At 44.5% G+C, this 27,877-nt stretch overlaps 2 protein-coding genes and 7 non-coding genes across 9 annotated transcripts in view; all 9 read right to left on the reverse strand.

The window, feature by feature from the left end:
• Positions 1–554: 554 nt before the first annotated feature.
• On the reverse strand, positions 555–27,875 carry LOC138979465 (large ribosomal subunit protein uL30-like). Its single transcript, XM_070352185.1, has 7 exons — positions 27,824–27,875; positions 27,432–27,531; positions 27,021–27,187; positions 22,542–22,679; positions 15,136–15,245; positions 7,844–8,012; positions 555–664 (listed from the first exon to the last, which is right to left on the reverse strand). Exons 1-7 carry the CDS (start codon positions 27,832–27,834, stop codon positions 625–627), a joined length of 735 nt encoding a protein of 244 aa, XP_070208286.1. The 5' UTR covers positions 27,835–27,875; the 3' UTR covers positions 555–624.
• Positions 586–27,877, reverse strand: part of LOC138979463 (F-box only protein 16-like) — a 52,742-nt gene continuing 25,450 nt past the window's right edge. The window contains exon 9 of the transcript XR_011460043.1: positions 586–3,234. The gene's annotated coding sequence lies outside the window, so the exon portion shown is untranslated. The remainder of the gene's footprint in view (positions 3,235–27,877) is intronic.
• LOC138980937 (small nucleolar RNA SNORD31) lies at positions 1,697–1,762 on the reverse strand. The gene has a single exon (XR_011460503.1). It is a non-coding gene; the product is annotated as a small nucleolar RNA SNORD31 (small nucleolar RNA).
• Positions 2,588–2,653, reverse strand: LOC138980948 (small nucleolar RNA SNORD31). Its single transcript, XR_011460514.1, has one exon. It is a non-coding gene; the product is annotated as a small nucleolar RNA SNORD31 (small nucleolar RNA).
• On the reverse strand, positions 4,091–4,158 carry LOC138980942 (small nucleolar RNA SNORD31). The gene has a single exon (XR_011460508.1). It is a non-coding gene; the product is annotated as a small nucleolar RNA SNORD31 (small nucleolar RNA).
• Positions 4,755–4,822, reverse strand: LOC138980940 (small nucleolar RNA SNORD31). The gene has a single exon (XR_011460506.1). It is a non-coding gene; the product is annotated as a small nucleolar RNA SNORD31 (small nucleolar RNA).
• Positions 5,358–5,423, reverse strand: LOC138980946 (small nucleolar RNA SNORD31). Its single transcript, XR_011460512.1, has one exon. It is a non-coding gene; the product is annotated as a small nucleolar RNA SNORD31 (small nucleolar RNA).
• LOC138980953 (small nucleolar RNA SNORD31) lies at positions 7,568–7,635 on the reverse strand. Its single transcript, XR_011460519.1, has one exon. It is a non-coding gene; the product is annotated as a small nucleolar RNA SNORD31 (small nucleolar RNA).
• LOC138980951 (small nucleolar RNA SNORD31) lies at positions 8,486–8,553 on the reverse strand. Its single transcript, XR_011460517.1, has one exon. It is a non-coding gene; the product is annotated as a small nucleolar RNA SNORD31 (small nucleolar RNA).

The raw sequence follows: 27,877 nt of genomic DNA on the forward strand, positions 1-27,877 counted from the left end.
TTGTCTGTCGGTCACTTCGCGATGCACGGCCAAAGTTCTCGATGGATCTGCTTCAAATTCGGTGGGCATATTCAGGTAGACCCAAAACACCATCTGGTCGATGAAAATTTTCAACACGTGCTCTCAGCGCGCAGCGCTGAACCGATTTTGGTTTTTCTGTACATCCATTCCCAGTAACTCTTCCTTTTTTTCTCCAGTGTTTTGCGCGTTTATCTCCCTTCGTGTGGCGTCAATCGCGAAGCCGGGTATTGGGCTCTACTTCTTCCCGGCAAAGCGGGCATTCATCTAGTTCCTTTATGTGCCAGGAACTTGTTTCCACGCAACTAAACAGTGCTTACGTCCCTTTGTTTCTTTTCATTTGGCATGAAGGGCATTACATGGGAAGGAATCTTTAACATAACCATCAGGTACGACAGGTTCATGTACGTTGCAACACACACAGATGCACTCACCGACTCAGACGCACTCACAAGACAAACATGCAAACACTCACATCCAAACACAGATGCACTTGCATACGCATATAAACAAAATGTGCCCCAGTCAAAAACATACAGGATTTTTTCTTTTATTTTTTTTTGCAGACAGATAACTGGTACGAATCATTTGAGGGTGTCCTTGTGCTCATGTCATCCGTCGCAGCAGAGCATTGATCTTGTCATCCCTGCAACATAGAGCGTACAGTTTAGCCAGCAATCCCAGGAACAAACACGCAAAACAATCAATGTTTGCAAAACATGTGCTTACTTATAGACCTCAAGTGAGCGATCAATACACGTTGTGAGCGATCAATACACGTTGTGAGCGATCAATACACGTTGTGAGCGATCAATACACGTTGTGAGCCATCAATACACGTTGTGAGCGATCAAAACACGTTGTGAGCGATCAATACACGATGTGAGCGATCAATACACGTTGTGAGCGATCAATACACGTTGTGAGCGATCAATACACGTTGTGAGCGATCAATACACGTTGTGAGCGATCAATACACGTTGTGAGCGATCAATACAGGTTGTGAGTGATCTAAACACGTTGTGAGCGATCAATACACGTTGTGAGCGATCAATACACGTTGTGAGCGATCAAAACACGTTGTGAGCGATCAAAACACGTTGTGAGCGATCAATACACGTTGTGAGCGATCAATACACGTTGTGAGCGATCAATACACGTTGTGAGCGATCAAAACACGTTGTGAGCGATCAATACACGTTGTGAGCGATCAATACACGTTGTGAGCGATCAAAACACGTTGTGAGCGATCAAAACACGTTGTGAGCGATCAATACGTGCCAGCGATCCTTTCCCACAACAACCTGTGAACTCCGATGAAATGGTGAACGCTGATTTTCAAAAGAAAATGGTATCATATTTAGCGCATGCTTCATGGCATACACATCATAGTTGTTAGTCCTGATCGCAGGATAAAGCTGATCACAAGCGAAGAACATGCTCCGGATGTTGTGAAAAGCTTGGCCAAGGTAAAGGCCAAGGTCTTACTCTACCTCTACCAGACCACCACAAAAATCCTGACTATTTCTGGAAAACGTTTATTGTGTGCTGTTTTGCTGTCGATTCTTTTAGGTCTGAAATGGAGTGTTGCACTGTGCACAAAACGTTGAACAGATAAGATGTCAACATATCAACAGCTGAACTAGTGTATTTTCAGCATCAGACAGCATTGCTGTGCTTCATCAGAACATCCAATCAGTCACAGAAATCAGACTGGGGCGGTAAATCGTTCATCACTAAAGCTTTGATGATTAGATATGATTTTTACAATAATTTCTTTGTGTGTATATTCATTCAAATCCGTGTCACATTCTCTGGTTTCCATGTTATGCAAGTAATGTATTTTTAAATTCTTGTAATGTTCCAAACGTAATGTTTGTTTGTTTGTTTGTTTATTTGTTGCTTAACGTCCAGCCGACTACGCAGAGCCATATCAGGACGAGGAAGGGGGGGGGGGGGGGGGGGGGGGGTGAAGGGAGCCACTTGTCAAGCGATTCCTGTTTACAAATGCACTAACCCATTACTTGTGTCCCAGCAGGCTTTAGTAAAACTAAATTAATACCTACTGGAAGATTACCAGTTTCCAGTATGTTAAAATAGGCTTAACCTATCTACTGCTGGACTTACATCAGAACACTAACAGATTAAACTATACATGAATCGCGAGACAAGCGGCAAGAGAAGAGATTTTTGGAAAAAATACAGGTGAATGAGCAAGAAGGCAGAAAAAAGAAAAGAATTCATGAAGAAAAAGAGAGCATGACAGGAAAGAGGAACCAAAAATCTACCTAACAGCAAACGAGAAAGCTCCTGCGGTTCCAAAAACAGGAGGGGCCTTTAATTTCATAACCGCAGTGCCCCACTGCGGGACAAACGTAATGTATCAACATTATTTCAGGAGAAGTGAATTCCCTGACCATTCCTTTTTTTTTTCTTTTTATAAATCAACACACACCTATAGCTGAACAGTTTAGTTATAAATCTCCAAAATAGTATGCAAGTCTTTAACTCATTTTGACTCGTAAACAGATGAACTAATGTCGTTTGTGTCAAGACAGTACAGCTGTGCTTCATCAGAACTTACAATCAGTCATAGAAATCAGACTGGGGCGGTAAATTGTTCATCATTAAAGCTTTGATTAGATATGATTTTTACAATAATTTCTTTGAGTTTAAATTCATTCAAATCCGTGTCACATCCTCCGGTTTCCATGTTGTGCAAGTAATGAATTATTAACGTCTTGTGACGTTCAATATGTGATATCAGTATGTGTTCAAAAATAACGGTCCTGTTTTTAAGGTTGTGAAAGAGTGAATACTCTTGCATTTAGTGAGTCAAACTTTCCCCCTACATTACAGGCCAGTCACTAGCGAGGGGCGTTACAGAAACACAAGACATTCCCTTTTTAAAAGATGATTTTCGTAAATTCTTGTTGGTCTGAAAAGGGTTCCACTGTGCACAAAATATTGCACAGCTAAAATCTTTCTTTCTTTATTTGGTGTTTAACGCCGTTTTCAACCACGAAGGTTATATCGCGACGGGGGAAGGGGGGAGATGGGATAGAGCCACTTGTCAATTGTTTCTTGTTCACAAAAGCACTAATCAAAAATTTGCTCCAGGGGCTTGCAACGTAGTACAATATATTACCTTACTGGGAGAATGCAAGTTTCCAGTACAAAGGACTTAACATTTCTTACATACTGCTTGACTAATATCTTTACAAACATTGACTATATTCTATACAAGAAACACTTAACAAGGGTAAAAGGAGAAACAGAATCCGTTAGTCGCCTCTTACGACATGCACAGCTAAAATGTCAACATATCAACAGCTGAACTACATAATGAATTTTGTGCATCAGACAGTATTTTTTTTACTTCATCAGAACATCCAATCAGTCATAAAAATCAGACTGTCAATATCATTTCAGGAGGTTGTCTATTCTTCCTCACCAGGCAAATGTGCAATTTAATCGACATCAAAGTGCACATTCACAAAACTGGGAATGCAAGTAAATTCCTTGACCATTTCTTTGTATTTTATCAACACACACCCAATGACCTATAGCTGAACTGTTTAGTTGTAAATCTCCAACAAAGTAAGCAAGTCTCTTATCTCTTTTTACATTTAGTCAAGTTTTGATATTTATTTTTTATAAACTCTTCAACAGCTGAACTAATGTACTTTTCTTTATTAAATATAATTTTTAAAAGTTTTTTTTAAGTGTAAATTCATTCAAATCCGTGTCACATTCTCTGGTTTCCATGTAACACAAGTATTGTATTTTTAACATTCTTGTGATGTTCCCAACGTAACGTATCAATATTATTTCAGGAGATTGTTTTTCCATCCCCACCAGGCAATTGTGTAATTTAATCGACATCAAAGTGCCAATTTATACAGCTGGGAATGCAAGTGAATTCCCTGATCATTCCTTTGTTATCAACACACACTATAGCTGAACAGTTTTGTTGTAAATCTCAAACATAGTATGCAAGTCTTCAACTCAATTTTTTTTTTTTAACTCAACAGCTGAACTTATGTAGTTTCTTTGTCAGATAATTTGCTGTGCCTTGTCAGAACATCCAATCAGTCACAGAAATCAGACTGGGGCGGTAAATCGTTCATCATGAAAGCTTTGATTAGATATGATTTTTACAATATTTTTTTGTATAGTGTAAATTCATTCAAATCCGTGTCACATTCTTTTTTTTTTTATCAACACAGACCTAATGATCTATAGCTGAACTGTTTAGTTGGAAATCTCCAACATAGTATCCTTTCTTTATTTGGTGTTTAAGTCGTTTTCAACCACGAAGGTTATATCGCGACGGGGAAAGGGGGGAGATGGGATAGAGCCACTTGTCAATTGTTTCTTGTTCACAAAAGCACTAATCAAAAATTTGCTCCAGGGGCTTGCAACGTAGTACAATATATTACCTTACTGGGAGAATGCAAGTTTCCAGTACAAAGGACTTAACATTTCTTACATACTGCTTGACTAAAATCTTTACAAAAATTGACTATATTCTACACAAAAAACACTTAACAAGGGTAAAAGGAGAAACAGAATCCGTTAGTCACCTCTTACGACATGCTGGGGAGCATCGGGTAAATTCTTCCCCCAACCCACGGGGAGTCCGACATAGTATGCAAGTCTCTTATCTCTCTTTTTTTTTTTTAAACTCTTCAACAGCTGAACTAATGTAGTTTTTTTGTCAGATAATTTGCTGTGCCTTGTCAGAACATCCAATCAGTCACAGAAATCAGACTGGGGCGGTAAATCATTCATCTTTAAAGCTTTGATTATTAGATATGATTTGTACAATAATTTCTAAGAGTGTAAATTCATTCAAATCCATATCACATTCTTTGGTTTTGATGTTACGCAAGTAATGTATTTGTAAATTCTTGTATATGTTCCAAACGTAACATATCAATATGTGAAGGTGCACCGGACATTTTCCCGGCAGACCAAGATGATGTGTGAAAAATCATTTATTATCCAAATCAACATCTATAGCTTTAAGTTCTTAGTTAGAAATAAATTATACGCATAACATGGGACCCACTTTTCACCAATTCTGGAGGATGATCAATGATTATTAGCATCTTCCTCACCAGGCAAATTTGCAAGTTAACCGGCATCGAAGTGCCAATACACAAATCTTAGAATGCAGGTGAATTTCCTTAGTATTGCTTTTTCTTATCAACACACACAAATAGCTGAACAGTTTAGTTTTAAACCAACATATGATATTATGCAAGTTTTTGTAAACATTTTTTAACTGTTGAACAGCTGAACCAATGAAGTTTCTGTGTCAGATAATTTGCTGTGCTTCATCAGAACATCCTGTCAGTCACAGAAATCAGACTGGGGCGGTAAATGGTTCATCATCAAAGCTTGAACGGCAACAGACATTAAACTTTGGTCAGATGACAATGCAGCAGGTGGACAGATACAAGGGGTAGCATAGTGACTGCCAGCCATGGAACGAGGACAGATACAAGGGGTAGCATAGTGACTGCCAGCCATGGAACGAGGACAGATACAAGGGGTAGCATAGTGACTGCCAGCCATGGAACGAGGACAGATACAAGGGGTAGCATAGTGACTGCCAGCCATGGAACGAGGACAGATACAAGGGGTAGCATAGTGACTGCCAGCCATGGAACGAGGAACAGACAGATACAAGGGGTAGCATAGTGACTGCCAGCCATGGAACGAGGAACAGACAGATACAAGGGGTAGCATAGTGACTGCCAGCCATGGAACGAGGAACAGACAGATACAAGGGGTAGCATAGTGACTGCCAGCCATGGAACGAGGAACAGACAGATACAAGGGGTAGCATAGTGACTGCCAGCCATGGAACGAGGAACAGACAGATACAAGGGGTAGCATAGTGACTGCCAGCCATGGAACGAGGAACAGACAGATACAAGGTGTAGCATAGTGACTGCCAGCCATGGAACGAGGACAGATACAAGGGGTAGCATAGTGACTGCCAGCCATGGAACGAGGACAGATACAAGGGGTAGCATAGTGACTGCCAGCCATGGAACGAGGACAGATACAAGGGGTAGCATAGTGACTGCCAGCCATGGAACGAGGACAAATACAAGGGGTAGCATAGTGACTGCCAGCCATGGAACGAGGAACAGATACAAGGGGTAGCATAGTGACTGCCAGCCATGGAACGAGGACAGATACAAGGGGTAGCATAGTGACTGCCAGCCATGGAACGAGGACAGATACAAGGGGTAGCATAGTGACTGCCAGCCATGGAACGAGGAACAGATACAAGGGGTAGCATAGTGACTGCCAGCCATGGAACGAGGAACAGATACAAGGGGTAGCATAGTGACTGCCAGCCATGGAACGAGGAACAGATACAAGGGGTAGCATAGTGACTGCCAGCCATGGAACGAGGAACAGACAAACAATGCAGCAGGTGGACAGATAAAAGGGGTAGCATAGTGACTGCCAGCCATGGAACGAGGAACAGATACAAGGGGTAGCATAGTGACTGCCAGCCATGGAACGAGGAACAGACAAACAATGCAGCAGGTGGACAGATAAAAGGGGTAGCATAGTGACTGCCAGCCATGGAACGAGGAACAGACAAACAATGCAGCAGGTGGACAGATAAAAGGGGTAGCATAGTGACTGCGAGCCATGGAACGAGGAACAGACAAACAATGCAGCAGGTGGACAGATAAAAGGGGTAGCATAGTGACTGCCAGCCATGGAACGAGGAACAGACAAACAAAACAAAAAAATCGTTTTCACACATACTGCATGTGTTTTCCATCTTTCTGTGTTATTTCTACTTATCTTGTCTTTTTTCTACACATTGATAATACTTTCTTTGCGATAAAGAGCCAGAGACAAATTTCCATCTTTGCCCAGAAAATAAAAATTGACCCCAAAAAGTTCTGTTCTCGTCTCATTCAAGTTTTCTTTTCTGCTCTGTCACACAAACAGAGGGGGAATCGAGACGAGGGTCGTGATGTATGTGCATGTGTGTCTGTGCGTGTGTCGAGCGATTCAGACCAAACTACTGGACCGATCTTTATGAAATTTGACATGAGAGTTCCTGGGAATGATATCCCCGGACGTTTTTTTTGATAAATACTTTTGATGTCATATCCGGTTTTTTGTAGCACAGCGAAACCACAACCGCGCTGAACAGGCTCGTCAGTTTCACTCCGTTATGCACACGCGGTGGACTACGGTCATTGTGAAAAAATGCAGTGCGTTCAGTTTCATTCTGTGAGTTCCACAGCTTGACTAAATGTAGTAATTTCGCCTTACGCGACTAGTTCTCTCTCTGTCTGTCCTGGTCTGGTCGCGTGTGTGAGTGGTGGTGGTGTGGTGTGGTGTGGTGGTGGTGGTGTGGTGGTGGTGGTGTGGTGTGGTGGTGGTGGTGTGGTGGTGTGGTGGTGTGATGTGATGGTGGTGTGGTGGTGGTGGTGTGGTGGTGTCTTAGAAGGGGGTTCCACTTTAGTGACGTTCCACTTTAGTGACAATAAGTTATTAAAAGCTTTGTCAGATATATTCCAATCAGTCAGACAAAATCAGACTGGGGCGGTAAATCGTTCATCATCAAAGCTGTCAATACCAAGTCTAAGCAATACACATGAACAGAGAAAGCAAGGAAATTTGAACCTATACTTAGTTTCAATCCTCTTCCAACTATTGCCCTCCGAGTCTGGGAGCAACACTGTCCTAAGACCAGCCAGGTGTCAGACCAATGCGTGTGTGACTGAAGACACGACACTGTCGTGAATAGAAAATAATCCTTTGCTAAACAACCCACCTGAATCCAAAGTCACCACCGTCGTTGAAGTGGTTGTACTTTCTCCTCCAGCCGCCGTTGGGCGTGTTGAGTTTGAAGGGCCACAGGAAGTTGGACGCGGCCTTGAAGTTTTCACCCACGGTCAGCAGCTCGTGGATCAGGTCCTCCATGCACAGAATGTCCTTGCCTCCTGCAACACCACAAAGAGAATCTTGTAAGCATCCAACAACATGTCATTGCTGCGTGTTGCAAATAAAACCACAGTTTCACACAAGCAGCCAAGAAATATCTGTGCTGTTGTTCCCAGACACAGAGGGCAATAGGTCAGTTGACCTACATTCAAAATATAGATCAGTCCATATGCCCTGGCCGCAAAAAATGTGTCAAAAGGCGTCCTACATGTCAAAGCTATCAGTCAGTCGACCGGCCTAGGGTCACAAAAGTATGGGCAAATGATGGAAGACCAAGGCCTGGGAACAACACTGGTGCAGCCAAGAAATTAGCTGTGCATGAACTACCCCCCCCCCCCCCCCTTTTTTTTAAGGCACCTTATGAAAAAATCAGTTCTTATAATGGAGGTAAATTTACAGACATTTTAAACAGAAAATTCTTACAAGCAGTCCTTAAAGGGGTTCCACTGTGCTAACAACAAGTAGGTAAAAGCTTTGTCAGATATATTCCAATCAGTCAGACAAAATCAGACTGGGGCGGTAAAGCATTCATCATCAAAGCTGTCAATACAAACAATGCCTACAATCTTTCCATCTCCATAGTTCCTGAAATCAGGAGTATAAGTACCAAACAGGCACTACCAGTTAGGGCTCAACCGACACCAAGAGGCTGTCAATACAAACAATGCCTACAATCTCCATAGTTCCTGAAATCAGGAGTATAAGTACCAAACAGGCACTACCAGTTAGGGCTCAACCGACACCAAGAGGCTGGTTGAAGCACTACTTGCTCTAAAAATACCCACGCAGGTATCTGGGATCCAGTTGGGCATACCATTCCATCCATATTCCCTGCAAATGGCATCAAGAAGTTAGCAGACGTATGCTTCCAGCAATAACAATCTCTGGGACTGTTTTCAGCTCTACTGAATGTCCACATTATCACCACACATAGCCAGCCCTCATACTGAAAGACCAAAGATCCCACTTTGGAGTACAGTAGAAACCCCTCTAAGACCTTGTGTTTCTGTGTGTGTTTTAATGGAAAATTTCCTAAATAAATTATCATTTAATTAATATACTTACCCGAATCACATTAGCATTGAGTCACCTGAGATGCTTATCACTGAAAAACGCTTACCCGGCTAAAGAATTTAAAGGGAAGCAACCCCATCACCAAAACGAAAGTGAAAGTAGCTTTGGTAATGGGCCAGTACACCGGGAGTTACCTCCCATACGGGTGTATGCCACGTCACTTCCTCTAGGAACACGTGCCTATTAACATACGGCTTTAAAAAATCTTAAAACCATAAGCGGGGCAGGTGGGAGGGAATACAGTATGTGATTCGGGTAAGTATATTAATTAAATGATAATTTATTTAGGAAATTTTCCATTTAATATCATATTCTTACTCCGAATCACATTAGCAGATAACATCAACAAGGCGGTGGGCTAGAAATGAATCAAAACTCACCATCAAGTTCTGGACAGGAACTGGCCTGCTGCTATGAGCGCTGGAAGGCCTCTGGAGCCATCCTGTCGAAGAGCTGTGACGTCCCGAAGATAAAAGTTTATGAAAACATCTTCGGAACGCCAATACGCAGTTGTCAGCACCTCCTCTAGACGTCTGGAGCGCAGAACTGCCAGAGAGGATGCCCACGCCCTCGTCTCATGGGCTCGGGCCGAGTCAAGTGGCAAGGAGGGCATAACCCCCCCCCCTCTTTGTGCGCCTCCACTCATAAGCCTGCTTGATGAGCGAGGACACCCACCGGGCCAACGTTACCTTCGACAAATCTTTCTCGCGCCTAGTAAGGAGAGAGATAAACAACAACTTCTGAGAACTAGACCGAATCGGCTGAGTCCGGGCTAAGTACAGACGAAGTGCCCTCACAGGGCAATTGACCGAATCGGGGTCACCCGGGGCCAACGCGCTGGTCAGAGCCTTAACTCTAACCAGCGGAGAGGCCTGCCCCGGAGACTGATTCTTGGCCAGGAAATCAGGCCGGAAACGCAAAGATGCGGAACCGTCCGGCTCAAAGGAGATATCTCCAGGCTGACCCGACAGGGCGTGGACCTCGCTACCCCGTCGGGCCGTAGCCAACAAAAGGAGAAACAGCGCTTTGCGAGTGACATTGAACAGACTGGCCTCGCTTAAAGGCTCAAAATCCGCAGAACGAAGGAATTCCAGGATTAAAAACAAGTCCCACTTGGGAGCGGGCAAACGAGCTTTAGCTTCCTTAAGAGCAGCCCCTTTAATGACTGCAGCTATAACGCCCCGGACTCGAACAGAACGACCAATCTGCTGAAGAGTCGCCGAGATAGCGGAGCGCCGGACCCTCAACGAGGAGACTGAGGCGCCCTGTGAAGACATGAAAGAGAGGTGGTTAGCGACCTGAATAGAGCGCGGAGCCACCGAACTCACCCCTCTAGCTGAACACCAGGCAGTCCATGCCTTCCAGTGGGAAGCATAAACTGAAGAGGTGGACGCTCTATGCGAGCGAGCCACCAAGTCCAGAGTCAAAGACGACGCCCCAGAGCGCTTCAGCGAGTCCCGAACAACTTCCACACGTGAAGCTTCAGAAGACTGGGCTCCTCGTGTGGAATGCCTGTTCGGGGCTGCACTAGTTCCCCTCGCACGAGTGCGAGAGGAATGGGGGGCCCTTGGGCAAGCCGAAGAAGATCTGGGAACCAGACCTGCGACGGCCACAGAGGAGCGACCAGAAGAAGAAGGGCCGGCTCCTCCATCTCCGCTTTCCGGATTACTCGGCTGAGTAACGGAAAGGGAGGAGTCTGAAGATCTGTATGTGCCCCCCAACCCTCCCTGGACGCATCTGTAAAGAGGTCCAGGTCGGGGAGGGGCACGACGATCGGAACACCTCTGCAGACCCACTCCGTGTGCAACCACGGAAGGGTCGCAGACTGGAACCATCCCTGCAAAGGGATGAGGGCGTCCCAGTCCACCAGAGGAGAGTCCACAAACGGCTTCAGCGCGAACTGAAGCGGACATTTGTGGACCCGGCCCAGTGAAACCAGAAGAGCCATAGACTCCATCTGCCCCAAGATGGAGGCGAGCGAGCGGATGGAAGCCATCAGGAGAGGTAAAGTGGAGCGAATCTGAGCTTGGAGCTTGTCCACCCTTCTCTGAGAAGGCTGGACAGTCCAAGCGACCGTGTCGAAAGACATCCCCAGATAAGTGAATGTCTGTGACGGGGTCAGCTCCGACTTTACCCGGTTGATCGAGAACCCCAACCAGTTGGATTCTCGAAGAACCGTCAGGGTATCCTGCGAACAGCCGTTCTGGGACTGGTTCATGATGAGCCAGTCGTCCAGATAAGCCCGCAGACGGATACCCTGGGACCTCACCAGTGCACAGACCTGTCTCACCACCATGGTGAAAATCCACGGTGCGAGAGACAGCCCGAAAGGGAGTGCGCGAAACTGGTAGATCTGATCTCCCCACCGGAAACGAAGCCATTTCCGGTCGGTCGGATGCATAAGAATGTGAAAGTATGCGTCCGTGAGATCGATCGAGGTCACCCAGTCTCCTGGGCGGAGAGAGTCTCGGACAGAGGCTGGCGTCTCCATCTTGAATTTTATCTCCCTCAAGAAAGTATTGAGGAGAGATAAATCCAACACGGGACGCCATCCTCCTGATGCTTTGGGAACAGCGACCAGACGCCCGTAAAATCCCAGGGAGCTGTGGACCCGAACTCTCTCCACCGCGCCCTTCTGCTCCAGGGAGGCAATTTCCGACTGCAAGACGGAACGTGCTTCCTGCGAGAAGGGGGGCTTGAACCGCGGAGGCACTCGGGTAAGAGGCGCCTTTTCCTCCCGCCAGAGTAGACGGAAGCCCGAACTCACCACTCCCACAATCCATTGGCTGTCTACTACCGACATCCAACGAGAAAGTGCCCGGGAGGGGCCTCCCGCCATCACCAAGGTGGAGGGCGGGAGGGAGGTGAGATCGGGAGCGCTTCATTGGGGGTGTGGCTTACTTCCAGAGCCGCCACGCCCCCTCCCCGATGCCGTCCTCTTCTTCCCACCACGAGCGGCCGGCGAAGCCTGCCGCTTCTGAGCTGGCTTGGGGTTAGACGATGTCTGAGCCTGCTTCTGTTTAGAAGGCTGAGACTGTTTCACCCCCTTCAGAGTGTAGTCAAGGAACTGACTGTCCTTGTTTGACTGAATCTCCTTCTGTCTGGCATCCAGTGCCAGCGGACAGAAGAGAGACTCCTCTGAGACCGGGGAGACTCTCAAGGTCTCCCTAGTAGCCAGCTCCGTGAATTGGGACTGCGAGAGGAAGAGATCCCTCCTGCAGAGTACCGCTTGGGTGTACTGCAGGGAGGAAAGACGCAATTGTTCCTCATTGACCTTGGCCAATGCGGTCAAAAGCGCAGAGACATCGTCCGCATTCTGTTCTTCACTGAGAGTGAAAGGAACTAGCGAATCGGTCAATGCCCGAGACAGAGCCCGAACGAGAGTCTCCGCAATGGAGGACAGTTCGATCTGCCGACGTCCAACCTCCTCAGCAGAGAGGAGGGAAGCCTCGGAAACCGGCAAAACCGAATCACGCTTGATCGGTTTAGTCAGAAGAGGCAGCAATTCCCGGGAAACCGGAAGGGTAGCCCTAGGGAGTGCAAAAGACGCCAGCCAATTCTGGCTCTGATTGGGCATGCCAAGCTTCCTATTGGCCGTAGGCACGAAGGAAGAGGCTTGGGCAGCTGAAGCCACCCACTGCTGAGCTGATTCCGGAACTGGACCAAAAGGAAGCAGTAACGGAACAGGCACTGGCCGAATACCACTCCCCGCATGTGCTGGACGAACCAGTGAATGCGAAAGTTGGTAAGCCACTGACGGAGACTCGGCGAACCGGAAGGAAGAAACATCCTCCTGTGCCGGCCGGAAGTCCGCCATGGCAGAAGGAACGAATGATGCGGAAGAGTCCGCAGCCACCACCCCTTCAGGAAAATAACGAGACGTTACTTCCGCCGCGACGTCAAGAACAGACTTGAGCTTCGACGGAAACACGCCCCGCGACTCCTCGCTGACCACTGATGGAGCATCAGAATAGTCACACGTGGAACCATGACCGAAGTCACCAGTTCCGGAAGCAGAAGCATGCCCTGGCAAACCGGAAACCGGAAAAGCCTGAGCACTAACGTCATCCTGCCGCCCAAAACCCTGTGAAGGTAAAGGGTAAGCAGGACGACCATCCGCAAAAACCGGAGCTGGATGAGCTGACGTCACTCCCCCGACTGAGTGGAGTGATGCCTGCTCAAGCCTAGGCGCTTGAAAGCCGGAAGGCGCACGCTGTAATCCACTATCTGGTATCCGGAAGGAACCACCAGAAGAGGAAGAAGCGTTTCCGGCCGAAACCGGAAGTGTAGTCAACGGAACCGCAAAATGCGGAAGTGAAGACTGCACTGGTTGACTTCGCGATCCGGAAGGACCGGAAGTCAGTGAATACTCCATCCTGCCGCGACCGCCGTAGCGTGCCGGAGCGGACGGATCATCACTTCCGGCAAGTGCCGGAAATGCGGCAGTCGAAACCGACTGCCGCCGCTGTTCGAACAAGTCCGGGGCCTCGTAGGTTATCGCCGGAAATGAAAGATCAGCAAGGTATCGGTCGTGACCCGATGCGAAAGAGCTGTCCCCCGAAGGAGAACGTCCAGGCGCCTCACGAGGGCTATCGGACCAGCTCTGCTTACCAACCGACGCTGAAGAGGGAGGACGCTGCTCCAAGCCGGAAGTGGAGGACAAAGACACGGAAGCCAATGCCCGGACGTCACTGCCAGATGCCGGAAACGCCGAACTGCTGGCGACGGAACGCTGAAATTCTGCCTGCACCAAGCTGCGGATTTCTGGAACCAGTGACTTTAACAGAGAGGAAACCAACGCACCTTGTCCAGGTGCTAACAAAGAAGACGAAGTCTCCGATGTAGAGACAGGTGCAGAAGTAACAGTAGCGCTAGGCGCCGCAAAAGAAGCAGAAGTAGTAACAGCGCTAGGCGCCGAAATTGGTACAGCCAACAAAGTGTTACGCTCTTGGTCTGTAACAAGTAACGTTGCTTTGGAAGAGGAAGACTTAGCCTTAATTTTCCCCTTGGGGTCCGACTTGCCACGGCGCTTGTCTGAATCAGACATGTTGACAACAACACGTGGCAACGCGAAAAAATTTACTGAAACATAAGTCTAAACGACTGGAAAATTCAGTAAACACACGCACTGATGCGTTAACAAAATACTATAGCTAAACTTGCCCCACAAGCAGAGGCACGGAGAGCTACAAACAAAGTCACACGAGCTAGAAAACTAACTCACACAACACAATGGCGACACGCAAGACACTGACACAAACGTCAACAACACGTGGCAAAGTAAAAAGATTTACTGAAACGTAAGTCAAAACGACTGAAAACACAGTAAACACACACGCTTACGCGTCAACAAAATACTAAAGCTACACTTGCCCAAACAGAAAGAGGGCACGCAGAGCTACTAGCAAAGTCACACGAGTTAGCTAACTAACTCACACAACAAAATGGCGAAACACGCAAGTCACTGACACACAAGTCCGTAAAAAACGGACAACGTACAGTAACGAAACAGCGCAAACAACCAACAACAAACGGGAACGAGCTCACCAAACTGTAGGCAAGGCGAGCAGACAAGCTGGGTAACGTGGCCGGCGGGTGTCACTCAAACACACAAGGTCAGCCACAGAGCGTCAAAAAGTGAACCGTCCTCTCCGAGGTGAAAAAGACGTATGATAATAGGCACGTGTTCCTAGAGGAAGTGACGTGGCATACACCCGTATGGGAGGTAACTCCCGGTGTACTGGCCCATTACCAAAGCTACTTTCACTTTCGTTTTGGTGATGGGGTTGCTTCCCTTTAAATTCTTTAGCCGGGTAAGCGTTTTTCAGTGATAAGCATCTCAGGTGACTCAATGCTAATGTGATTCGGAGTAAGAATATGATATTAAATTTATTTTATTTAAATAGATTTTCTGTTCATTACCCCTGTAAATGTATCCCCATTTTAAGACTCCCTCCTTTTATGATCTGAATGTCTCCGATCTATGGAGGTCTTAAAAGGGGAGTTCCACTGAACTGAAAGAGCAAAGATCCCAGGCTGAGAACTTACCGAGTTGCTTCTCGATGATGGCGTTGTCTGTGAGGGGGATGCGCTGCCTGTCAACCTTGCCGTAGCCGCGTTTGTACACCAGCTCTCGCACCGTCTTCAGGTTGGGAACGCTGCACACATACAACCACATCTTGTTACCGTAATACATACACCCAGGATAACACGGGAATGAGGACCAAAATAAGCTGTGAAACCCATCCGATCAGGACACACTCTTGTGCCCCTTTCTCTCTTGACTCAAACTATACCTTGAAAGGATAACAGCATATTTGGGTCACTTTCTTGACTCAAACTATACCTTGAAAGGATAACAGCATGTTTGGGTCACTGTTTGCAGGTCCCAAGGGTGTTCTCTCATCACAGGTACCCTTGTATTAGTGATAAGTTATGGGGCTGGAACCAACCCTTACACTAAATGTGATAAGTAGACACACCGGCCCATGCAGACCATGTCCTTTCATTGCCATCATAATTGAAGAACTGCAGTTGTCTGCATGCAATCAGTTGTCAAAAAACAAGCATAATGTTTATCCATCATCTATTAAATAATTGCACATCCCGATTTATCTTGTCCAAGCTCAGAAATACCACTTATAATCACAGTCGTCATACGAACGAGACTATTTTGTCATCACAGCTTGGAACATCAAAACGCGTTTGAAAATGTGTACAGTATCTTCTCCAAACATACATCTTCAGCCAATCCCAATGGTTTACAGTTTACACCAGCTGCGCCTCAAGTGCTCTAATGACTAGGAAAGACACATGACTGACTAAAAGAAAGTTTCTGGCTTCCACGAACTCTTACACACCATCCCAGCTCCCAACTTTTTGGGGGTCTCGACTGCTACGCAAGCACCAAGCTACAGCTCCCAACTTTTGGGGGTCTCGACTGCTACGCAAGCACCAAGCTACATCTCCCAACTTTTTGGGGGTCTCGACTGCTACGCAAGCACCAAGCTACAGCTCCCAACTTTTTGGGGGTCTCGACTGCTACGCAAGCACCAAGCTACAGCTCACACAAGTCTCCAGACAAAACCGGTCCCTGAGAAACCACCTATTTTGCATGTCATTAATTATTCCAGGTTGTCTTACTTTCCGTGGCTAAAACACACACCTTGTGATTACAGACCTGTTTACCCTAAACCCGAGGCAAGAGTACTTTCCAAAAAAGTTGAGTGTATTTTTCAAAAAGTTGGTGTACTTTGCAAGCAAAGCCATATATGGGCTAGGGAAAATGTACGCGTGGGTGCAAACGTGTTTGTGTAAGAATTGCATGTCTTGTGAACACCTTCAGAATTTAACTCCTTCCAATACAACAGGGATAAAACAATTGTATTTACCTGCCAGTTTGTAGCATTATAACCAGTGTCTTCCAAACAGATTGATAATGAAAAGATGAACTTGCCACTGACAGCTGCATCTGTTCAGTCTTCTCCCCTTTGGCTTTGCTCAAAAGTTAATCTTGTTGTCTTCATACTGTTAGTGTTACTCTCACAAAAGTGACACACACAAAATCAACAAAGGGAAACCGATAAAGATCTGCTGGTGGTTAAAATCCATTACAAGCTGATTTTTTCCACTGAGCCCCTTAGTCTAGTCAGGGTTCTTCAAGTTGTAGTATGCAGCGGTACTGAGTCTAGTCTAGTCAGGTTTCTTCGACAGCAAGTTGTAGTATGATGATTTCAGCTTGGTCAGCTGCACTGAGCTGTAGTTCCGCTCATGAGGTTCACCAGGCTCTTTACCACCAATAGGCTGTCAACAGTTTCAGCTGATAAGGAGGCCCTCTGGTTTGTTTTGTTCTTTGTGACACACGAGAAGATTCTCTCTGCAGTGTCGTTCGATGTCATATTTCCCGGCATGGGCAACGGAGAAATCCGATTTACAGTACTTGCAGTGTGCATGACTTTTTCCCAAAGAAGACTCTACAATTCCTGGCTTACTTGGTCGAGTCATCCGAAACTGGCACATTTTTCCGCACGTGCCAACAACTGAACGAGGTTTCTACAGCTGAAGATTCGCTGTCATGGTTATCTCCCTTACAGGGATGTCGTTAGGCGTCGGACATCGGACATTTATCGATGAAAATCCCCAAATGTCCGATTCACATTGCCGCATGTCGGTCAGATGTCCTATCGTTTTAGCCTGAGCGTGGTCATTGTCCGATATTATTATTATTATTATTATGAACATTTGTGCGCCTAATCTAAATATAGCCCTAGGCGCTTACAAAATATAAAATACATAGTGAACATTATACGAAACACAAATCGACAAGGACTCATACACTCGCAGACAGGCGCACAGCGAGAACGCGACGCACTCACTCATACCAACTACAGGCACATGCATTCTAGACGGAAAAACAGTCGTAAATAAATAAATAAAGTATTGGATACATAAAGTTTGTTGAGAGAAGAAGAATAGAGCTGGAAAGGGAAGAAGAAGGAGAAAGAAAGAGACAGATCAAGGACCAGCAGGAGAGGGTGATGTGTGGTCATTAACGGACTAGTGAGGGAAGAGGTGTGTTTTGAGTGAGGTTTTGAATGATTGCATAGATGTGGAGTGCCTGAGTGAATGCGGGAGTTGGTTCCAGATGGATGGGGCCTGGTAGGAGAAGGTGCGCTGGCCATATGTTTTGGTGCGTGCTGATGGTATCCTAAAAAGGCGGGTGTCTGCGGAGGATCTTAGGGAGCGAGAGGGGGAGTAGACATCAAGAAGGTCAGAAAGATAGCTAGGGGACGATAGATCAAAGTTTCTGAAGCAGAGTGTGGAGATCTTGAACTGAATCCTCTGTTGAACAGGCAGCCAGTGTAGGGTTTGAAGAAGAGGGGTGATGTGGTCATGCTTGGAAGAACGAAAGATGAGGCGGGCGGCATGATTCTGAACACGCTGAAGCTTTTCGATGATGTAGTTGGGAGAGCCAGATAGAATGGAATTGCAATAATCGAGTCGGGATAGGACAAAGGCGCAGAGCAGAGTTTTAGTGGCATCCTCAGTGAGGAGATGACGGATGGAGGAGATGCGGCGGATTTCAAAGAAGCAAGTGCGACAGACATTGGCAACATGCTGATGGAAGGACAGGGACTGGTCAAGAGTGACACCTAGGTTGCGGACAGCAGGAGAAAGAGCAATAGAAGAACCATTGAGATCGACAGACGAGGGAAGAGAAGGATGATTGAGATGTTTTTTAGGAGAGACAAGAATCATTTCGGTTTTCTCCTCATTAAGCTTCAGCTTATTCAGGTCCATCCACGCCTTGAGGTCGGTGATACAAGACTGGGTGGAGGCAATGAGGCGAGGGAGGTCAGAGATAGGTCCAGAGAGATAGAGTTGGTTGTCGTCGGAGAAGCTGTGGTGAGAGAGAAAGTGGTGAGCGGCAATTGAAGGGATGGGTTGGGTGTAAAGGACGAACAAAATGTACTCCATTCCTTCGGACAGCGCGATATTCGTTAATTTTCATTTCAAGATACAAATCTTCTAAAAGACCGAACGCTCTCGTGTTCAGCTGACACTGGAGTTGCCAGTGCGGATCTTTTCTTTTGTCGGGAATTCCCAAACCGTTTGCGGTATGCGCCGTTTGGGTATAACCGTCTATTATAGTGGATTATTTTTAGATCAGTGCATGCTGCAGGAGTACGGGAGACAACTCCAACTGACTAAATTTGTCGTCTGCTTTTGTTTTCGATACGAGACGAAGCACTGAATTATGCCGCTGAAAAAAACCTAAAGCCTGCAAAAGATCAGCATTAGATCAAACCGATCATTTTGTTTTTCAACTTTTATCCGAATCATGCAGTTTGTAAATCAAAGTAAGAGCTCTGAAGTTGTTCATGTTGGTTTCTTTGTTGTGGTTTCTTTGAAACTAAACAAATACAACATTATACACACACTGTGTTGATGTATTTGCTATATTATGTGTGTGTACTACAGCGCGCGCGCGCGGGTGTGTGTATGTGTGGGCACATGACTTTGGAAAAATTCCATGGAATGTGTTATAAGCTGTTTGGCGCAAATTCATAATGTCCTATTAGACTTTCTGAAAGCAGTCAAATGTCCTATTGATGCTGAAGAACTCAGGACATTTGTCCTATAGGTATGGATTTGTAGCAACATCCCTGCCCTTAGACCGAAACCGGTATCAGTTGTACCATCCCGTAATCAGCACTGGCCCACGATTGTCCAGACGTGCCAACAACTGAACGAGGTTTCCACAGCTGAAGATTCGCTGTCATGGTTATCTCCCTTAGACCGAAACCGGTATCAGTTGTACCATCCCGTAATCAGCACACCAACACCGGAAAACGTATTCTAGACTTTTTCTTATGCGTATTTTGTGCGTGTGTCGCGTATTATGCGTACTGATACAAATTTGGCGTACAAAATACGCCCAAATCGTACTGGTAAACAGGTCTGTGATTACCTTGTCCAAGCTCAGAAATACCACTTATAATCACAGTCGTCATACGAACGAGACTATTTTGTCATCATTGCTTGGACCATCAAACCGGTTTCTATATATATATATACGACTAGTGTCTGTCTGTTCGCGATGCACGCCCAAAGTTCTCGGTGGATCTTTTTCAAATTTGGACACCGTATTCAGCTACACCCCGGACACAACCTCATCGATGAGATATCTCAACACGTGCTCTCAGCGCGCAGCGCTGTGCGCGCTGAATTGATTTTTTTTGTGTTGTTTTTGTCGGATCCACTACCAGTAACTCTTCCTTATCTTCTCCAGTGTTTTCAGCCGCGATTATCTCCCTTCCTCAGTGTGGCGTCAATCCATATTCCCGTTACTACGTTACTATTTTTAGAAGGTCACTGCACGTTACTATTTTTAGAAGGTCTCCAGTGTTTTGCACGTTTATCTCCTTTCCTTCGTGCGCTGGCGTACATCCGGCAAAGCCGGGTCCCAGGCGCAACCTGGTATTCGGCTCTACATCTTCCCGGCGAAGCCGGTACCCGGCAAAACAGGTAATCATCTAGTTGACAATATGTACAGTACGTTCTCCACACATACATCTGCTGCCAGTCCCAATGGTTTATATTTACACAAGCTACAACTCAAACTACCCAGCAAAAATCACTATGAAAGACAGCACTGAAAAGAAAAGAAAATGTGATACAAGAAAAATGGAAGATATAGGTTGACGACATGTGCAAAGCACACATACATAAACAGACATGCTCTTGCAGATTCAAATCCACTTGATGACTTTCGCTGTTCACAAACTGTTTCAAAGGTCTAGCTTCAACAACACCCAAGAAAACTTCAACGCAATATACACCAAAAATACAGCACCTTTTGCTAGCCACAATGAAAACGCACCACATCGAAAGCTTGATCCAGGAATCAAGCTGACCATCTGATCAGAAGTTGTGATTGTAAACTGGCATCAAGGAAAGTTCCAGGAATACCTACACACTATCTCCGATCCCAAGCTTTCTGTGATCTCGACTGCTACACAAGAACCAAGCGACATCTTCAACAGTTCATTTTCAAGTTTACTAGCAATTGATGAAATCTCAATCAGTCAATGAAAATCCGGTACCTGAGAAACCACCATGCCATTAACTATTCCAGGCTGCTGTAGTTTCCGTGGCTAAAACACACACCTTGTGATTACCTTGTCCAAGCTCAGAAATACCACTTATAATCACAGTCGTCATACGAACGAGACTATTTTGTCATCACTGCTTGGAAAATGTGTACAGCATTTTCTCCGACCATACATCTCCAGCCAATCCCTACTAGTGTTCACTAGGTGCCACCCAAAGCACATAGCTCTAATGACCATACATCTGCAGCCAATCCCAACTAGTGTTCACCAGGTGCCACCCAAAGCACATAGCTCTAATGACAATAAAAGACACAGCATTGAAAGGAAAAGAAAATGTGATGGAAGAAAAATGAAAGATATAGGCTGACGACATATGCAGATCACACAAACAGGAACGATTCAAACCCAGCTGATGAATTTCACGGTTTGCAAACTGTTTAAAAGATCTAGCTTCAAGAACAACCAAGAAAACTTCAACACGAACTACTTCAGAAATGCAGCAGTGTCTTCTAGCCACAATGAAAACACACCACTTTAAAAGCTTGGTCCATGAATCAAACACCATCACATCAGAAGTTATGATTGTAAACTGACCTCAAAGAAAGTCCCAGGAATACCTACACACTATCTCGCCTCCCAAGCTTTCTGTGATCTCTGCTACGCAAGCAACAAGCTACATCTCCGACAGTTCATTTTCAAGTGTTCTAGACTAGCTTTCAACTGATTAAGTCTCCAGGCAAAGACAGTCCCTGACAAAACTATCTTATTTGCATGTCATTATTTATTCCAGGTTTTCTTACTTTTCATGGCTAGAGCACACCTTGGGTTTACAATGTCCAAGCTCAGAAATACCACTTATAATCACAGTCATCATACGAACGAGACTAGTTTGTCATCACTGCTTGGACAATAAATCGATTTTCAAAATACCAACACTATTTTCTCTTAAAATACATTTACATAGGTTGTAGTTTCTACTCTCAACAATACACAGCAATAACAGAAATAGCAGACAAAGCACCAAAAAGAAAAAGACGTAATGCAACGCAAATAAAAGCTATAGGTTGATAGCACATACAGATTATCCTGATTCAAACACAATTGGTGACTTTCACAGTATGCAAAGAAAAGCAAAACCCTCATCCCACTAAAAATTATTTACGGTAAAGAACAACAAGGAAGATAAAACTGTCTCAATGACCAAGCTCAGAAATAACTTAAGAAATCACTGCAGTTCATACGAACGAGACTTTTATATCTTCATTGCTTGGACGTAGCAGACAGAAATCAAACTAAACCAAGAAGCTTCAGAAAGCAGCTACGAAACCAAAATATTTGTGCAACGGACAGAAAACAGAAGAAAGAAAGAAAGAAGAAGAGACAGATCCAACTCCTTTACACAAAAACACAAACAACAAACTCACACACAATGAAAACCATATCCCTAACCTGCAACACAGCACTATCATAACTTCCCAATGAAAATCACATCGATTTTTATTCAGCGTGCGTGTCTAGTTATGAGACCAAGGGTAGGACCGATGGCGACATGAGAGAGGGAATGTTTACAGTGCCGTCGCGGCTAACACGCCTTGGTTTTATACCAAACAGCGCATCCTCATTCCAGAAACAAGCACAGCGCTGTTCTGGCCAACTGTCCGACTTTCGTCCTCATCTCCAAGACAGACTGATACGAAGAGGTGTACGTTACACCGACCCTTCAGGCTAAGGCATTTCCAAACACTCAACTCGAGACTACTTTGTTGTAAACAGCAGTGAACTAAAATTGGAAGGGGCAATTCAAAGTCTTCACTGTTCCTAATATTACAATCTACTGACCCCCATGTGATGTAGGGCTCGGCGATCTTGAGCATGTTCAGAGTAGCCCTGTTCAGCTTGACAAAGACGCCATTGTTGATCTGACGCAGACGGAACAGCTGCAGCACCTTGCGCGGCCGTGGGTGGATGCCGTTGATACTGCAACAAAACGTAAATACTGAACAAACATGTGCAAACACAAAGCACAAGTCAAGGACAAACAGATTCCACCAAAAGAACCCAGGTAAAAAAGTGTCGTTCCTGGATTATGAGGACAATACTTTGGTGGAATATATGAACAGGTACAAATGCCCTGGCTAATAAAAAAAACCTGCATACCTCGATCATTGTTTTACAAAAGATTGGTACTAGCTTTTCGTCCATTTTTATGACAAACAATCATTGTTTCACAGCAGAGTGTTGGTATTAGCTTTTCAATTATTTTTAAGCCTATCATTGTTCCACATAACATAACAACCCGCGACACAGAGTCTGAGGGAAGGAATAGGACAGTGGAAGTTTCATGTCGCAAGCTTAGAAATTGGACCTGTCTACGGACAAGACTGGCACAGAGTGTGACTTGCAATACCAAACCCAAGACTGCAGCACGGACAATGCTAAGAGTAAGATCTTTATGCTTACTGTAAATCTGGCACTGGAAATAAACCCAAGACTCTCGATACTAACTAAGAATCACACACACTATTGGCCCAGTACTTTTACGACTATCATTACTTGTAATCATTGTTCCACATAACATAACAACCCTCGACACAAAGAACGAGGGAAGGAATAGGACAGTGGAAGTTTCATGTCGCAAGCTTAGAAATTGGACCTGTCTACGAACAAGACGGGCACAGAGTGTGACTTGCAATACCAAACCAAGGCGGCAGCAGAGACCCAGTGATGTACATTTTAATCGGTCTCCGGTCTCTGACCGATCCAATTTCCCCAGGACCTATAGCTTTAACCCCAGCAGGACACAGGTCCGATTAACCTACAGAAGAAGTGGTCAAGGGTCCGATCGTTTATGACAATGAAGCGGACATGCAGACTGTTCAATTTTCAAGAGGAAAGCTTGTTTCGGTTTTGCCAAGCGAAAGTAAACACTGCGTGAGGAAAGCTGGTTTCGGTTTTGCCAAGCGAAAGTATGCACTGCATGTGACCAGTTTGTTGAGTGAACGAGGCACCATATGGGATCTGATTCTTTGAATTAATTTATCCTCAAGTTGGATCAAGAAGAAAAAAAGAAAACCGAACCCATATGGTGCCTTGAGTGCATTCATTGGCTCAGCAATAAATCGTTTAAACCAATGGGAACCACCCGTGCATGTTCGCACATGCGCAAGGCATTACTTTTCGTCATAATATCCAGAAAAACTGTTGTGCGTTCGAACAAAAATAAAACAAAAGAGAAACGGCATGGGTCCGAAAAAAAAGCTCAAAGCAGATACAAATCAGCAGACATTGATGTCCATGCTGCGTTCGCCAGCCACTGTGGCTTCAGCTGAACCAACAACAACGTCAACCGAGAACGAACTCGTCGAAGTGGAGAGTGATGGTGAAAGTGCAACTGCAAGTACGTCGACGAGCACGATAGAGACAACCCAAGTCAAAGAGTTGAAAGACAAGAAATCACGTTCCTTCTCTGAGGAATGGAAACTGAAAAATCTTTTTAAATGCGATTTTACGAGTCGTGTTTTTGTCCTATTGAAATTGCAATCTCAGGACACTGTGTCCTATTGATTTTCAGTCTTCAGGACAATTGTCCTAAAGGCTGCTAGAAAAATGTACATCACTGGAGACCAGCTAGGATCTATTTGTAGTGGAAACAAAACTCTAGATAATGACACAGAACACCACTATTTTGCAACTTAATTCGAGAAACTGTAAGACGGTGTGGACCTGTCACCTTTAAAAAAAAAATATTTAACCTGCCGAAGTCTAAAAATACTGCATGCGACAACTGCAAACCATCTGTCTACTTGGTAATTCTGGGAATGACAGGATTACCACCACAAATGAGTCATTCTTCACTTATCGTGACAAAAAAGGGGAATTGGCCCCAAAAATCAAACTTGTCATAAGAATAAAACCAGGGTTCCTGCAGGGCAGAGCTGATACAATTCAAGGAGTTTTCAAGGACATTTCCAGGACCAAATAAATGCTTTTCAAGGACATGATTTTCCCCAAATTAATGCAAAGCACCAAGCTTACCTTCAGTTTTTCAAGTCATCAAGTTTCTGGTGAATTTCTATTAGTCATTCCGTAGTTGTTTCCCTTGCCAACTTCCGGGAAGGGAAGCAACTACGGGTGACTAGTAATAGTTCATCTGCTTTCGTTTTCACTCGATCTTTTATTCTCCCAAAATGTGTACTGTATTTGACGAAAAAAAAGGGGGTTGCATTTTTTTTTTAAATAAGACAAGCTGCTGACGAACTGTATAGACAACAATTTGGAAAAATCAAGTACTTTTCAATGACTATTTAACAAAACTCTATTTTCAAGCACTTTTCAAGGCCTGGAAAAGGTTTTCCAATTTTCAAGGAGTTTTCCAGGGTTCAAGGACTCTGTACGAACCCTGATAAAACAATTAGTGCCAATCTGAAGACATGTGCATCAACTACCTGAATATGCAAACAGCAAATTGGTAGCTTTGATACCTTAGATAAAAACTCCATTCTCGTCGGGGGGTCATGGTTCTGGTAACCTGCATAATGTTGTGACACTAAAGCATGAAATATACCACTTTTAATCACTCAAGTTGTGTAATAAGCATTGATAGGATAGAAGTACTTCTTTTTCTACCAATATGAACCATGTTTAATGGTAATGAGTGGAACTCGTACGGTTGCAAGGCAGGAAATAGTGTGACGCCATGTGCAGGTTACCAGGCTTCTTTTTTTTTCACCAAAGACTTGATTTCTTTACACTCATTATCATTGACTATTCACATGATTTCCACACACATACCCTTGCAATGATGCAAACTGTAGAACACAATACAGTCTGTTCTTGAAAGAAAATGTGATAATAAAATGAAAAAGGTAACCTGTGTGATGCGTGACGCCACTGCACAACACAGGTTAAAAAAGACAACAGGGAGAGAAAAGAAAGCAATAAAAGAAAAGTTATGAAAAACAAAAGTATCTGGTAGTTCCTTCTTCTTTAATAATCAGAATTTAAAAAAATTAACACGTTTTCTACAAAAACAACGCTGATCGCTGCGTTTCCCTGCTACCTGCATCACAAGTGACACTGGGAAAATCTGCAGGGATTCGAATGCACTTGTGGTCAATTGACTGATATTAAAAAAATACAGCTTCTTAGTAAAAACAGAGCCTTCAGATAGATTACCTATAGCATGAAAAACACTTCTTGTGAACTTACCGATGCACCCTGTGAAACGAAATGAATGGCGATCAAGCGATGTTTCGGCCGAGTCCAACAAAAACGCACCAAACTAAAGACACTGGTTCTCGGTTGTGTGACACGTCATCGAATTTGGTTTAGAAAACACACCACGTGACTATTTTTGACCCAAAACGTCATCAAGTTTGGGGTAGAGTTTGATAATGCATGTTTCGGGGCCCTTCACAACATGCCAAGTTGTCGATCACCGAAACAGAACTTGAAAAACAAACTCTGGTAACCTGAGTGACAAACGTGACACCAAGCACAAATCAAGACATTACAAGTCTTTGGAAATATTTTATTTCTTGTTTTTCAATAAAAATGTGAGTGTCTTTCATATGTTTGTCAGTTTTCATTAAAATTTTGTTTGTTCAATAATTGTGTCGTCTGCTTGACCTGAATCTGTGGATAGGAATTTTGTGACGCCACGTGAAGGCAGGTTACCTCCATTTCAAACCCCAATTTTACGGCAAAAAGCAAGCAGAGTAAAGCATTCGAACATACCGCTGATTTATTTTAACCTTGGACAATCACATGCAGTCAATCATTTGGGTTTGGCTATCTTTAAACTAATTGCAATGGGCGATTACAGAAGTAGGGGTACGCATTCCCATTTTCCGACGCCATTTTCAGCACTAAAATCGGAATTCAATCAAAATTAACCACAGTAACAATTATTTTTTTTCCATAGTGCCATTTTCTACCGATGCATTTACATTGATAAAACACGGATATGATGTGATTTTGTTTTTTAATTATCTGAAATTATTGTTTTTTGGCTTTGAACGAGATGTACCGCGATAGTCACGATAAGTGAAGAATGACTCAAATACAATATTAATATTGTTCCTGCATGCTCAAACCTTTATTGACGAGTTTGCCATTCGATCATAATCAGTTACACACAAAAACTACCTCCAATCTGCTTACAACCCCCCCCCCCCCCCCCCCCCCAAACCATTGTCTCAAACTTCCATAGAGGGGCAGGATCCAGATTAGCAAGATGCCCACAAAATCTTTTAAACAAGCACACACTAATGAAGTATAAAAAAGCTCATGGACATGCAAGAGCTAGCATGTACTGACCCACGGATTCTCATGACGAATGCAAGTTTAGGCTCTGCCTCCACATAGTAGTTGCCAGCCTTCTTGGCCTGACGCTTGAGACGGAGAAGGTCACTCTCACGAGCACGGTACTCGCGCACGTATTTCTCAGCACGCTTGAAGATAATGCCCTTCTTCAGATGCTGCTTCTGTAAAATAAAATAATAAAAGACCAAACTGAACAAACTCAGTCCATCCACAAGACTAGCATTATTGATAAAGACTTCAAAGAGGAACGTTTGCAACGCAAACTTCAGCAAGTTAACACATAAAACGTTACTTCACTGTTACACCTGAGAAATGCAAGTCCCTTGATAAATGTTAAGGATCAAACGGTAACTAACTAATTGATCATGCATGTAAAACAAACAAATAGGAGTAGCACTGGCATACCTTCTTGTTGACTTCAGCAGCCTTCAGAGCCTTGGTTTTAGCCTCGGCTCTATGCTTGCGCCTCTTTAGAAGCGTCTCCGGAACTTTCGGCAGCTTTTTACTGAAAACACAGATAACCGTACATTAGCAAGTTTATAAAACATCACATAAGCAAACGAGGACACATAACGCAACTTGATCACAACGTGCAGTCTTGAGCTTGGAGGTGCGGAATCCATCCTTCCCATCACAATGTCTTCTTTCACATACTTATTGATCATGAAAGTTGTTGATATAGATATATTCAATTAAGGAAAAGATCGCAGAATCAAACTGTGTCAAAATAAATGACAGAAATGTCTTTAGTACAAAGATGTTTTGAGATAGACGAAAGGGTCTTCAATAATACTAACGTGTCCGCCATGTTTAAGAGTAAAAGAGATCAACCGGAAGTGGGCAATTTGCAA

This window comes from Littorina saxatilis, linkage group LG11, assembly GCF_037325665.1.
Source record: "Littorina saxatilis isolate snail1 linkage group LG11, US_GU_Lsax_2.0, whole genome shotgun sequence".
Lineage (NCBI taxonomy): Eukaryota > Metazoa > Mollusca > Gastropoda > Littorinimorpha > Littorinidae > Littorina > Littorina saxatilis.